The 14,702-nt window shown below is 39.9% G+C and overlaps 1 protein-coding gene across 5 annotated transcripts in view; it reads right to left on the bottom strand.

The window, feature by feature from the left end:
- LOC308062777 (contactin-6-like) overlaps window positions 1–14,702 on the bottom strand; it is a 169,137-nt gene that overhangs the window by 6,355 nt on the left and 148,080 nt on the right. For all 5 annotated transcript variants that reach the window (XM_080384700.1, XM_080384702.1, XM_080384701.1 and 2 more), the window contains 8 exons: window positions 13,771–13,946; window positions 13,312–13,429; window positions 12,275–12,433; window positions 12,021–12,170; window positions 8,282–8,352; window positions 5,330–5,564; window positions 4,659–4,774; window positions 2,832–3,018 (listed from right to left, as the gene is read on the bottom strand). In XM_080384700.1, coding sequence (XP_080240826.1) covers window positions 2,832–3,018; window positions 4,659–4,774; window positions 5,330–5,564; window positions 8,282–8,352; window positions 12,021–12,170; window positions 12,275–12,433; window positions 13,312–13,429; window positions 13,771–13,946 — 1,212 coding nt within the window. The remainder of the gene's footprint in view (window positions 1–2,831; window positions 3,019–4,658; window positions 4,775–5,329; window positions 5,565–8,281; window positions 8,353–12,020; window positions 12,171–12,274; window positions 12,434–13,311; window positions 13,430–13,770; window positions 13,947–14,702) is intronic.

The raw sequence follows: 14,702 nt of genomic DNA, 5'->3' as shown, positions 1-14,702 counted from the left end.
CCTGCCTGGGAGGGTGGCACTGGGGGTGTTAGAAGAAATAAGGACTTGAACAGAATTAAGAAAAAGGAGGAGAGATTTGGAGGAACATATTGTGAGTATTCCAACCTGACTTTTAAATTCTTAACCTTTGATATCCTTGTTTTCTCCCTAGATTTCCTATATATTGATAATTAATGTGTGTAACTTGGAAGATACTGTTGATTTGGTAATACTCCACAATTTCTTTCATTTCCCATGGACACAGAATAAATTGATGGTGCCTGTTGTTTCACATCTATCTACTCCATGATTGTGGAGAAGCCTAATCCATCTCACTGATAGGGAAAGAAGGTGCTAGTGGACCACCCAAGTGAATATAAGCAGATGTCCTTCCATAAGCCACACTGTCAGTGCTGGAAAACGGTATTTTTTTTTAAGGCATTTATATACATTCACATACATAAACCTGCAAATTTACTTAGATGTTGTTTGAAATCTCTTTGCTGCTTTCAGCAAATATTTTATATAAGGAATTTGGTAACAAAAAACTCGCAAGAGGCAAAGGATGTCAAATACTACATTGACTGTGTACTCTGAAAAGCCTTGGAAGCACTCAGAAATGGGTGAATACTGTCTTCATCGAAGCTTTTTAGCACTGCACTTAAACCCATCTTAATTCATAGTCTGTGGGATGAAAAACCACCAGAGGATGATTTTCAAAACAAAAGTCTGTTTTTGCTATACACCCAGTGACCAGAATAGGGGGTAACATAGCACTTCCCCAAATCCATAGTAATGTCCGCAAGCAAAAATACTGCAAACAATTCTTCAGATCTAAGATTAGCAGATCATTTCCTCAACTAATTTCTTGTAACCAACATTGTCAAGAACAGTATGGTCCAAGTATATGTTTAAGTTCATTAAATTAATGATGTTTTAGGTAACACTTGGCATTGTTGCTGTACTGAGTTGAGCTTTATCCTTGCAAAGTATTTCTAAGATCTGTCTCTGCTGATGTATACGTTTGTAAAGAAAAAGCAAAGAAATTTCTGAAATGCCTGACATAAAAGTAAAGAAGCAGAAGAGCTGAGCATCACAACAGCTCCTAATGGACCGGTATGTTCATGGAGGAAGGACATAATTTCCACTTTCCTAAGTACTTTAAGCTTAAACCAGGATATCAACTTAGACCTTAAATTGATCTTAGGCAAGTATGTTTCAATCAGAATTGCACCTACTTGGCAGAAGGACCATTTTAGTTTTGCTTACTCTCTACAATAAAGGCACACAGAGAACATCGTAGGAATCCTGGATGATGAGTGGGAAGACAAAGACATTACCTTGAAGCTAACACTCCCACTGCCGATGCACATTGTTTATATTCTCTTGACCTATTACCTCTACCCATATTGAAAGTGCTTCCATCTTTCAGAGACTAGAGCTTAAAAATTTAATATATGTTTTTAAATATTAAAGGGGTTATTTTGACTTTAATTTTTAAATGAACCATTAGTACAATCCTGAATTTGACAGAAGATGAAGTCAATGTAAAAAAAAAGCAAATTTATTCCTTATATGTCTTGGCACTTTGACTGCCATGTCTTTAACTTGTCTTTCATACAAATGCAGGTACAAATACAGAGAATCATTTCCAGAGATGAGTCTATTTTCCAGTAAGAAATTGCCTGTGAGAAAGGTCATGTTTGAGTCCTTAAGAAATACCTTATTTGCCTTTATTTTGGTTTATGTTATTTACATTAAATTTTAAGTTTTATCTTTAACTCATTTTACAAGTTGTTTCCTGTCTTGTACTTTGAGAATAGCATGAGGCAGCACACAGACAAGAGGAAAACTGGTGAAAAACAGGAAAAAAATTTCCCTTGTGCAAAAGGGCTGATCAACTGTTTACTGGAAAACACAGTCCAAGGGAATGTATTAAAAATATTGAATGCTTAAACAGTAATGAATTTTGGGCACTCTGGTACATAGTAGATCCAAGATTTCCTGCTCTGTGACTATTTTGCTTTTAGTGAACATTTACTTAATGGGTTCAACCCTGCAGGATGGTGCTCAGTGCTGCTTTGCTACCTTGCAGGATGGCCCCATGAAAGCACTGGTTTCATGAAGTTACTTCTCACAAATAGAACAGCATATGATTTTACTTCTACAATGGCAGAAAACTCCAAAAAAAATATGTCTAAATAGTATTTATATGAATGTATCCCATATATTACCCTCTCTAGTGCACAGCTTAGAGGTCTCATAAAAGCACTGTATTTAGAGCATTCAACAGTTTTCTGGAAAAAACCAAACCCACATTCCCACATCAAAATCTATTGTTTGACCAGCAGAACATTTTTCCTCTATTGACTCTGCCTCTCTTTTGAAGTCTCCTTCGAAGACTCCTGAAAGTAAGTGGCATGCTGTTGCAATGAGAAAGGCAATCCTTCCTCACGGTTCCTACAGTGCAGGAACACGAACACTGGTGTTATCTAATTTTGTAGGTGTGCAAAATTACTTTAGCATATCAATAGAACAGGGTAAATGAAATAACCCGATTTAAGTTGATAGGAATTTTGGCTTCCATGAAGACAGACCCAAAGCTAAATATTGTATTAATGTCTTAAATACCAGAGGAGTCTGAGTAAACTTGCTGGTGACCACAGAAATATTGTCAGGGGGAGATAGAGAAGTTGCTTGGTCACAGAGTTTGTTGCCTAATTTACAAAGAAATTTGGGATCCTGTTTTCTTTGATACTGCAACATTTAGCTGAGATGGGTCACGGTAAGCTGAAATGTCACTATCACACTTGGGAGTTTGCAACATTTGTTGTACGAAATTGAATACTCACGTGATTTTTTAGTGGTGACATTTACTGGGGTGCTGGAGGGCCCTGTCCCTGCAGTGTTATAAGCTCGAACTGTTGCAAAATACACTGTGTTAGCTTTTAGTCCTGTGATATTTTTGGCTGTTACATTCCCATTGACTCTGACTTTACCAGCCGTGCTTTCCTTGGGATCATCAGTCCAATATAAAACCTGAAAAGTGAGAACGAAGAACAGGCAATTTATTGTTTTCCATCAATTACAGATTTGGCGGGGAAGCAGACATGCCGACAATGAAGATTTCAAGGAATACAAGACTTTTTGTATTCAAAACTAGCAGGAAATAAAACAAAGCATGAATATTTATAGAGAAGAAATAAAATTTCAGCGACTGAATACTAAGTAAGGAAGTAAATTAAATCTTTAACTTTATAGATGTCCGAAAGGAAACCTTTGATAAAGTGAGAAATTTTAAAAGTTTGTTTGGTTTTATGGTTTGAACTCATATGAAGAAAACTTTAAAAGTTACAAAAAACCATTTACCTCAGTCATCTAAGAGTTTTTTTAATTATTTTGTATCCTGCCTCTACTTTTGATTCAGTAACAGCTATTTAGATCTGGGGGCTTTTTCCAGTGAGTAATTGCTTTAGGAAGGTTTGTGTACGTACGTGACTCCATATTACCTTCATTTATAGATTTGTATATAAACACAACAGGATTTGAAGTATTTCTGACTTGCTTTTGTCTTGGTTTATCTTATCTACATTAAAAAAACCCCACCAGACAGTTGTTTCACTAGTAAAATGCCTAGCAAGAATATCTGAGGTTACTTTGAAGTACCCAATTTTGTTACAAAAATCTGTTCTGCCCCCACTCTGCTGGAGGCACCCCTAGTCTGTCCTGTAGATGTCAGATGTAGCTGACACTGGTTTTCTGCTCCCGCCAGGTGCTGGAGCTCGGCAGCAGCACAGCTGGTGGAGTGCCCCCGGGGTCTGGCACCATCCATCATCCTCGCTGCTCCCCCTGCTTGGACCCAGAAATGCCCGGCCCTGGATCTGGCCCTGGAATTGTGCCGGGACACCAGCAATGCACTCCAGTGCACAGGGCAAAAACCTGTCAGTTATTAGTAGCTGAGCAGGTGCTCACTACAAGGAGCCTCAAGCAGCACCAGGGGAGGTTCAGATTGGATATTAGGAAAAATTTCTTCACCAAAAGGGTGGCGAAGCACTAGAACAGGCTGCCCAGGGAGGTGGTGGGGCCACCATCCCCGGGGGCATTTAAAGTATGTGTAGATGTGACAGTTGGGGACATGGGTTAGCGGTGGCCTTGGCAGTGCTGGGTTAATGGTTGGACTCGATTATGTGAAACACTTTTCCAACCTAAATGATTCTATGATTCTAAGAGGGGTAAGAAGCCAAAAGCCTTTCAAATACACCGCAACACAAATTTTAGATAGCACTAAAGTGCGTTTACCCTGGTTTCTTGTGTAGTCAATGCTATGGGTCATGCCCCCGCACTAGCAAGTACCCCATCGTGTTCAGGCAGCATTAGAGCTGTGTAAGAGGAGGGAGGATCAGCTTTGTTTTGTGGAATCAAGCATGAGTCTTTTTATAGTAGCCATTGCAAATGATTAATCTTGAGGTTTTAATTCAGATTACAAGAAGTCTGGGACAGAGCTACAGCCCCGGTCTGTAAAAGCTTGTGATTATCTCAGGTGAAATGTTGCTAAGGAGAGTCAGGTGAAGAGTTCCATTGCCTGTTGACTTGGAAGCAAGGGGGGGAAAACCAGAACACAAACATGGCCAGGAAAAGGACATGTGTAAGGCGTCAGACACCAGCACCAGCCGTCTCACCTCATAGCCCAGCACCCTGCCTGTGTGCCTGTTCCATGTGATGGGCTGCCAGGAGACCTCCACCTCCGCCGCCGAAACGCTCAGTGCCGAAGCCCCTGCTGGTGCTCTCCGTGGCTCTGGGTGATGGGAGAAAACGCAGCTGGTGGAACATTTGTGTTAGCAGAAGGGTGTTATGTCAGGAACTGAGGGAGATTCAAGAAAAGAGGAAGATATTCTGGGAGAAGCAGCTGGCAGAGGCTCAGGAAACCTGGTGGTGTGAACCGCTGCCTTTACTACCCATTTATTGTGGAGCATCAGCAAAACACGTTTTCAAAATTGGTCACTGCCCATCATCTGGGACAGATTTTCAGAGATCAACTGCACTGAGTGGTCCCAAGAGCTAGACCCTCTGAGCACTATACTTTTGAATGTCTCCTGATTTTCCCAGCCCTCTCACTGAGAGCTGCTTGGGGACAAATAAGTTGAAACATGCTGTCTACTTAAAGCAGTTCTGAAAACCTGCCCCTTGCTTTCTTTTACTTCAATTTCCCATCTTCTGTCTTGTGCCTTCTGTCAATTTTCAATGACCAGCTGTCAGCAGGCTCCTTAATACCCCCATGGAGACCTGTCTGATCATATTTGGGACCTACTGATGCTACACAACCATTACTGGTAAGAGTAACATGCATTACCATCTTCTCCTGAGTAGACAATGGATATGGAGCTCAGGGTCCCTTCTCCTTCATTGTTGTAGACACCGACTTTCACTTCAAAAGGAGAGAGAGGTGTAATGCTTTCATTCCTGTAAACATATTTGCTTGCTTCCACTGAAGCCACCACTGCTTTTGTCCAGGTTGTCGAGCCAAGAGGACGAAACATAATGATGTAGCCAAAACCTTCCCCATTTTGTAGTTCTTCTGGAACTGGCTGTAGTGACAAGGCAGTCAGTCAATAAGCATTTGCAAGTATACACTGTTTTAATTGAATCTTCATTCTCTGAGTATATTTTAGTGGTATTGATTTAGTTGACTGTGCCTTAGAGAAGATAATAATGTTTGCTCCATCAGTCAATGTAATATTGAAATAAAAATCAAAATAATAAATCTATTGAGGCAATCAATTTAGAAACAAAAGATCTGATCAGCTCCATTGAAGTTATTCTCTTTCAGGCATGAAGTTTTAAAAATTAAGAGCATTTCACTCACTACAAGTTGTAGCTGATTTGTTTTTTCCCCAAGGGGTATAGGAATGCTAATCTTAAATAAATGACTTTTTAAAAGGAAAAAAAGTCAGGAACACAGACATGTGCATCAGCTGTACAACTGCCTGCATATAAGTGCAATACTTACATATAATTTTAAGCACAAGTAAAAGTCTCAAGTGCATTAACATAGTCTTATTTAAGTTTGTTTAGAACAGAAATGTTATTGCAAGTCAACATGGCAAAATGTTTCTATTAATAAAATCTCATGTCAAGACATGTATTACTGACTCATACTGAACAGGCAATTAAATCAACACTGTTTCCAACAGGAACTTTTTGTTTTCATGGGATAAAAATACTTCTACATTGGCTTCTCAAAGCAAGATAACATTTATGAAACAAGTAGCACATGGAGGAAAGAAGAGTTTCTCAGCAAAATTTCATTTATTTTAGACGCCTGCATCAAAATTAAGGTGTGCAGAAAAGCAGACATGGAAAATGGTGCAAAAAGAGAGAGAACACAGGGTCAGAACTGTGGTCCCTGGGATCACTCCTGGCTCCAATCTCCTCTCCTGCAGAGGAACTCCTGGGAGCACTGGTGTGAGAAGAAGGGAGGGAAAAAAAATACAGGAATTACATCAGAAGACTTCACGGCACTTATTATTTTCTTCATGAATTCCTTCTAATTCTAATAATAAGCCTAGCCTGGCATATATAACAAATGTGTCTTTCCTGATGTGTTTTGCAAACATTCCCCTATATGCCCTCTTCTATCTCTTTGCTAGTCCTGAGAGAGTTAAGTGTGAGGGATGATGGTGCACCGGGGATTTATAAGGGTCCAAGCTACTTTCTAGAGCATTTAATTTGTTTTTGAGGTTTCTGTGACCTCAGCTGTAATCAAGATGTTTAGTGAGTACATCACAGAAAGCTGGAGAGTAATGTTCACTGTTGTTAGCTTGGCATAATTAGTACTTCTCCTATTTTTCAGGACACACTATGGAGTCCAACAGGATAATTTGATTGAGATCTCTCAGGTTGCTTTCAATTTTCATGTTCTTCTGCTCCCAAAGAGTAGGTCAGTAGAGGAGGAAACAAAACAAAAGAGCGAAAGATGCACACTGAAGAAAATTTAGTTCAGTAAAAGTGAAGTTTCACTCGGTTTGCAGCATGAAGAGGGGAAAGCATTGGCAGTATTATTTATGTAGTGAGGTGGGTTTTTTTTACCTAATTATTTTCCTATCACTTCCCTTCCTCCCCCGAAAGGCTGCTTAAATGGCACAGTTTTTTAGCATACAGAACAAAGGTAGCTCGCTCAGCTGATGAAGAACATAATTTTTAGTTTAATTTCATTCTTTTTCCTTTCCTTCAAACTGTATAAATGAGATTGGTTATTTCTTTGGAAAAAGAATGAAGTCAAGGAAGAGAGAAGACTGCTTTTCTTGCTTAAGCTAAACTAGAAGCCTTTTTTTTTTTTTTTTTTTTCCTTTCATTAAGAGAAATTTTCCATCATGTACAAAGGGAGCACAATGTTCATAGAGGCCCTGTTTCAAGTTAGGGACTAAACAGAGGGCATCTTGTGCAGCCTCTGAGAAGTCACACCTGACAGTCAGATACATGGCAAGGCCGCCTGGCCTCTGCCCTCCAGGCTGCGTGCTGCTGATGGCATGGAGTAGCTCCTACTTCAGTTAGATACCCACAAAGCCAGGGGAGAGATTTAATTCGGTGAATCACATCAACTTCACATCTATGTTTCAGTGGCAATAAAAAAAACAGAGGCTGGGAGCTGTTCCGGGGAGCTCTCCCATAGAGGCTAGAGTCCTGACCGAGTGCCTGCCCCACCGCTGCACGGGCTTTGCAAGAGGATGTGTGTCTTCATCACAATGGCCGTGGGGATGCTGCTGGGTGGCTGGAGGAGGGCTTCTTCCCACAACGCTTACTTTCTACTCTGAAACGCCCTGTGCTCACCCGTTGCAACGCGTACTATGGTATTAGCTCTTCTGAAAACTTATATTCTTTCCTCTTGCTGGAGTGCTGAAGAATTAAAGGGCTCATCTCCTTTAACGCATAATAGGATATGTCTTGTCAGCACAGTGTTCCAGAATGAAAAACATGTAAACAAAAGTATGAAAAATGTTAATGCAAAAAATGGCCAAGCAGATTAGTGTGTTAAGCACCTCCTGTACAATGGAGATAAGAGGGTTATACAGACTTCTAAACATCTTTATAACATGCCTCTTAAACTGTTTATTTTTATAAATTGTTCACTATAACATAGAAAACTTGCTGTATCTCTTGCAGGCTTTTTTGTCTCCAGATGCAGGATGAAATCCAGGCTCAGCCAAAGCCAGTGACCAAAAGCCTTTGGATTTCAGCAGGGCTGTGATTTCACCCATGGACTCTCCCCCATTAGACAGCTTAGGTTAATTGAGCTAACAATTACCTCCCACGTGATGACCAGCTCGGAGCGGCTTCCTCCTCCTCCACTGATGTTCGTTGGTGCCACGACAGGAACTGGAGAAGAAAAGACGTTGGTGCTTGCCACTACCCACTGCTACTGCCGAGGTCTTGTCAACTGGCTGGTCAGAGCTTTTCCTAGCACGTATGCAGCTACTCTGCCTTTCAACACGCAGAACAGGGACTATATCATGTAACTGTACATTTTAAATGAACTGAAATTACATTTACACATTTTCAAGTTTATAAGGCTGAAGCCACAGATGTATTTGATACATGAGTACCCTGGTTCAAAAAATTAATTAAAGAAGCTAGTAGCATCAAGTATCTGACATTATTATGCCTCATCAACTAATTGGCAAAATGATGTTCCATTCAGACTGTAGCTGCAACACTACTGATTTACTAATTATGCATTTGTTCGGTAAACATGTTGTTGGAGCAATATATTAATTTTTTTAATTGGCTGTATGCTTTTCTTAGGAAATTCAAAACTTGTAATTTGCTTTTCTCCTTCTTCCAAGTCTGTAAGTGTCCAAAAGTGCATTGATTACAGTTTGATTTCCCCAGCAGTGCCCCAGGGGTACGGCACCATAGGTACAGGGTCGAGGTCAAGCTACAGGCTAGTGTTCCAGGCTAAAGAGGCTTCTCATCACTCAAACACTCTTGTTGCAGAGGCAAAGGAAATAGCATTTCTTGCATTTCAATAAACATGCCCACCCCATTAACCTTCAAATGTTGACAGTTTTGAGGAACTGGATTGTGATCTAATGGATGGAATTTAGACAGACCAACCTTGTTCTTACTGTAGAGTTCACTACAGTTCTACTTGCAAGGATGGAATTGCCTTCCTTTCCAGCTGCTGGAAGAGTATTAAGAAGATGACAACCCTGGAACCTACTGATACAGGAACCCCCTATTAAAGGGCATTTGTACTGTTTGCCATCTCTAGACCCTTGGTACTGTTTTTGGAAATTTCAAGATTGTTTTTGTTGTTCCATTCATTCAGCTCTCCCTGTCTGAAAACTGGATGTGTCAAGACAGGGCTGAAGACAGGATCAGAAACAGGTGGGCCAGTTACATCTCAGAAGCTTTTTCAGAGATTTTGGCAACTTTTGCCATGTGTGCCTGTCCTTCCCCATTCTTCCACTCAGCGTTGGCCCAGCTGCAGGAGTGGCAATAAAGGCAATAGTCCTTCAAGTTCACAGAAATTTATGTCAATCCACTATGACTTCTAGACTCCATCTCACACATAAATCTTTATCTGATTTCATCCTCTCCAGAAATGTAGACATTTCACGATGATTTTGTTTTGCAGTCATAAAAGTGAGTGCAAGTGCAAACGGACTGGGCCCTTTCAGAGAGTTTAGCATAGATACTCAATTTTGTCACTCACAATCAATGTCTTTGTGCACATCAGTGGCAAATAATCGAAGACTGAAAAGAATTGCAATAAAGGAAAAAATGACAAAACAGACTTTCAAGCCTAGGGTTTCACTGTTTCATGAACCAGCTGATGCTCAATTAGTTCATGTGTTAAAAGTGTTCAGTACTTAATACATTTGCATGGGGAAAAAAATTGTACTACTGCTCAGCAGAGCCTCAACTGGGTCATAGTTGAGAAACAGATGAAAATTTACAGCTGAGTGCACCAACAGAGGCTCAATTAATTCTCAGCTCCACTTTAATCACATGAACAGTGGCTCATTTGCATCCACAAATGTACTAATGCTCAGATTACAGCTGGCAATATAGCTATTACAACAGTGAAGTTCAAATTCACCCTTTTGTGGCCAGCTTTTGCTGTTCACACTGTCATACTGTTTTCAGTTTCCTATTCTGATGAAAAAAAATTAAGACAAGCTGTTACTTCTCCCACTGCACAGCAAAATTTTCAGACAGAATGATTTACAGCAGTGAAGGGGTTAAGCAACTAAAACCTGAAACAAATCTTTCTGTTCCTTCTGTTAAGCTTCAGACAGTGCTACACTGTAAGGAAATAATGTTTGTTGTGCTATTGCCATGATAAATAATATTAATTTTATTGTTTCTTTCTCTTTCTAGCCCTAGTCTTGTGAATTCCTCAAATAATGAAAAACCACTTCTAAAAATGAAAGCTTTTACTGACTGTATACGTGGGTTTGAATATCACACTTTTCACAAAGCCCCATGGTGGCAACAGCAAGAAAGAACTTCCCCAGACTAATTTTGACTTCATGATCAATCGTGTAATGGAGAACATGTATCTGTGATACTCTGCTGGGAAATTTAGAAAATCTGGCCTCTCCCTGTCTCCAGCTTTTCTTTAGCCTTCCCTTTTCACATTGCTCCTTACTCCATGCATATGAAAACTTCCTTTGGTTCTCCTGCTGGAGGAAGGGGCCATGCACCACTCAGGCATGCATCCCCCAGACACCTAAGGTCATGCAGGATCAGTGCATCTTTCCAGGCTGGAGGCTCTCAGGCTCTTCCCTTTCCTTGGGGGCAGCCTGCAGTCTGCTTTACTGCCACACTGGCCAGGCAGTCCTGACTGCTGCTAGAGCTCTTTTAATGTCTCACTGCACCTGGAAAGACAACAAAATCTACCAAAATTGGTGTTCTAATGATCAAACAGTTTTTTCTGGCATCAATACTCAGTGTAAGTTTTTGTTTCAACAACAGGAAAAAGAACTTGTTAAATTTAAATCAACTGATTTAATACATTTTGAAGTAATTCTGCCTTGGAACCAGTATTGTAGGTATCCTGAGAAACCAGTGGATCCACGTTTCTAAGGACGTTATGTATTTTCTGCTGTATAATGTACAATACTGTATTTTGAGTTCTGTCTTGAAATGCAGCTTGCCAGGCTTCAGAGCTTGGCAAATGAGATAAACAGAAAAGAGAAAGTGGACTGTAAAAGCTGCTTCCATTTTATTGCTTTCCATCCTATAAATACTGATTTTATAGGTGGGAGAGAGTTGATAAGCAGGGGGCTGGGAGAAACATAAAACAAACCAAAGGTTTGGACTTCAAATAAATCGCACCAAACTGAGTAGGTCAAAGGACTGACAGTGTCGGTCATCCAAGAATGAGCCTTCTTCCTATGAGGTTCCAAGCCCCAGAAGATAAATGTGTAAAGGTTAGACAGACAGATAGTAAGGATCCTGCCCTGGAGTCAATGGAAGCTATTAGTTTCACTGGGCTTTGGATGCTGTAATTTATTTCCTCCAGTTAAAGCCAATATCCTGTCCCTACTGATGCTCAGATATCAAACATCCTCTGCAGCAAAGGCATTACATGCTTGTGCTAGGCTGTGCCAGAGAGCTGGCTTTATAATTTCCTATGCAAGTCCCTGAGCAGGGTCTAAACGCAGTTGTAACTGGAAGAAAACAAATCCAACTCCCCAACCGCTTGAATGAAAGTTTGTGTTCAGGCATGTGGACTAGATATATTTTGGGACATATCAAAGGAAGGGAGCATGGGCCAGCTCCAGCTTTTGTTGCTAGCTCAAGTGATCTCCAAACAAGAGAGCAAAACGTGCAGTCCCTCAATCATGTCCAAGCATCCCTTGCATCATTAGTGTAGGTGTGCTGTCATGAAGCCATAGCAGCCACAGACTAAAATGCTAGACAGATGTGAATGTAACCCTGTAGGAGTGAGCGGTTCTGCTGCAGTGCCACTCTCACACCCGGGAGCTGACAATGTGTCTGTGTGCAAAAAACCTGACAGAAACTAAGGAGCTTACCTGCTGCTTTAGTTTTCAGTAGAGCTGATGGTCTGCTTGGCTCCCCAGTTCCAACACTATTGCTGGCAACCACACGAAACTCATATTCAACCCAAGGGCTTAAGTCAATGACGGTTGCCTTGTGAGTCCTGCCATTAACTACTTCAGGAACTGAAGGCAAAATAAACATGTGAAATGTATTTTAGAAATAATTAATGGCAGATGCAAATTAATGGTACATGCAAAAAATACAAAGCAACTCTTAAATTGCTCACCTGTTGAAACTGCCTGCCATCCAACTGAGAAAGGAGTCCTCGTCTGAACACTGTAGATCTGGACTGGACTATTATTATCTATTCCAGACTTCCAGGATAAGACAGCAGTAGTGCTAGAAATATGTTCAACTTTAACATCTCCTGGTGGACCTGGGGGGCCTAATATGATTAGCATTTTTAAGACGAAGGTATTAGGAAGAGAAGATTTGCTCCTGGAATGGGTCAAGCAACTCTTACTTTCTCAAGTCAGTGGAATTATTAGTGAAGCTGCAGTTTCACAAAAGCAGCACAATCTCTAAACGATGGTTTCATGTCTGTGTTACATTTTTCTAATTAATGAGAGGTTTTGAGTCAGGAAATTGAATGTTTTTATGTTACTAATATGAAAACTACAAACAAAGGAATTTTTTTTTTTTTTTTTGGCTGACAAAAATTTACCTGCTGTGTCTTTCGTTGAACCATCTGACATTTTCAGAATTCCTACTGAATCTAATCAAAACTGAGGTTTAGAAAGAATACAAGATGGTACACTATACAGATTGCTGATTTCTGCTAGGGTTCAAAGGATCTGCTCCCATCACAGCATTTCTCTTGCTGCTGGCAGTAAAAAGATGCAATAGCTGACCACAGAAACTCATTTTTCATATTAACCTCAACTTGTGGAAAGGAACTCGGTCTGGTGGGTTTTTTTTCCAGCCTGCAGAGTGACCCAGAGTTGCCCAGCAAGAAGCAAGTACAGCAGTGTGCTGAAAGGAGAGGACTTCCCTATGCCTTGCCATATTGACCTGGGTGGCCAGGAAAGTTTACCTTTCAAAGAGGCCATGGCAGAATCGCACGGATCTCCCTGGATTAGCTGCATGTTAGCATCATGCTGGCCACCACCTCAATGGAATTTTGGAGCCAAGGGTACAAGATATATATAGCATTTACCTAGCGAAATGCTGAACTGCTGTCCTAGGAATCATTTAAACAACAGCTGATGTTAAGAACTCCTAACTCCTCCAGAAGATATACATGTCTACATTTAACAGACATACCTCTTACAATTATATCTGCTGTTGCAGACTGACTGTCTAAAGTTGTCTGTACCATGCACACATATTTCCCAGAATGATGTAGCTGAATATTTCTTATCATCAAATCCCCAATAGATTCCTGGAGATACAAAAAGAGTAAACTAATCACTCACAACATGCTTTCCATACTGGACATTTTTATAAATTGCTCAATATTAATAAAAAATTCAGCTTTTAAATTAAAATATTCATAGCTATCATCAGTTTCTTTCATGTGGACATTTTTATTAGGGCTTCACAAATAACTCAAGCGCCTTTATGAAATTTAAGAAAGAAAAACAAATGGCTGCAACCCTTGTAAAGAAACAGTGATTTGCCATGCATATAAATAGCGATGGTAGAATTATGATAAATATTTGTGTCATCTAAAGACTGTGGCAAATAGTTTTCATTAAGCACTAAGGAGTTTAAGAAACTTACTCTTCCAATTCTTTCAAAATGATGTATTCCACTATTAAAATCAATCCTATTGCCATTGAATGACCATGTGAACACCACGTCAATGGATGGGTCATGAGACACCTGGCATGGAAGAACTATGCTTTCTCCAACTGTTACATCCATATTAGAAGGTGGAATCGTAATTACAGTCCTTTCTGTGGAAACAAAAATAAATTCCTTTTTATTAAAATGCTTATAAAAATAGTAGATCTTGAATGAGTTTTGTACCATTTGTGCAATGATTTTAAATTGGTCCAAATGTCCCATAATAAAGAAAATTATCTCTAATAATGATTTCAGAACACTCTTACCTATGTATAACTTATTACTTTTGCAATATCAACACAATGAGCATGCTGTGTGCCTCTGAGAGCAAGCAGACGCAGAGGCAACATGCTGAATTAGTCATATGTTACTTTGTAAAGCCCATAGTCAATAGATATGATTTCAGCTCAAAAAGTGCAGACTTCATTATTAAGACTTAAAAATATGCCCACAGTTCTTCAGACTTGCAAATCTCTCCTTAAAGGAAACTGCAACAAAAGCAAAACTGCTGTTCATCTCCACTTACTTTATACAATGAGATCCCTAATCTATATAAATGGTGGTGGTAGTTTACTGCACAGCGTTGCTCATGTTACAGCTTCAAAGAAGATACCTTCACAGAGAGAAAAACTATTTATGTAATCTTTTTTAGCCTCTTACACTGAGAAACAAACTTGCAGTTCTTATTAAGGAAAGTAGGAGCTCCTCGCTGAAGGGGAAAAAAATAAGTTTATATGGCTTCACTCCTGTTGATATGACTGGCAGATAGATGAGAGATAACAACCACTTTGTTGTAAGCAATTCCCTTGAATAAAGCTTTTGTGCATCAGTGTTACAAAATGGTGAGAATTTAGAGGTGCATGTAT

Source organism: Falco punctatus (assembly GCF_963210335.1).
Source record: "Falco punctatus genome assembly, chromosome: 4".
Lineage (NCBI taxonomy): Eukaryota > Metazoa > Chordata > Aves > Falconiformes > Falconidae > Falco > Falco punctatus.
The sequence above is the reverse complement of the archived record's forward strand: the minus strand, read 5'-3'. Positions and strand labels throughout refer to the sequence as shown.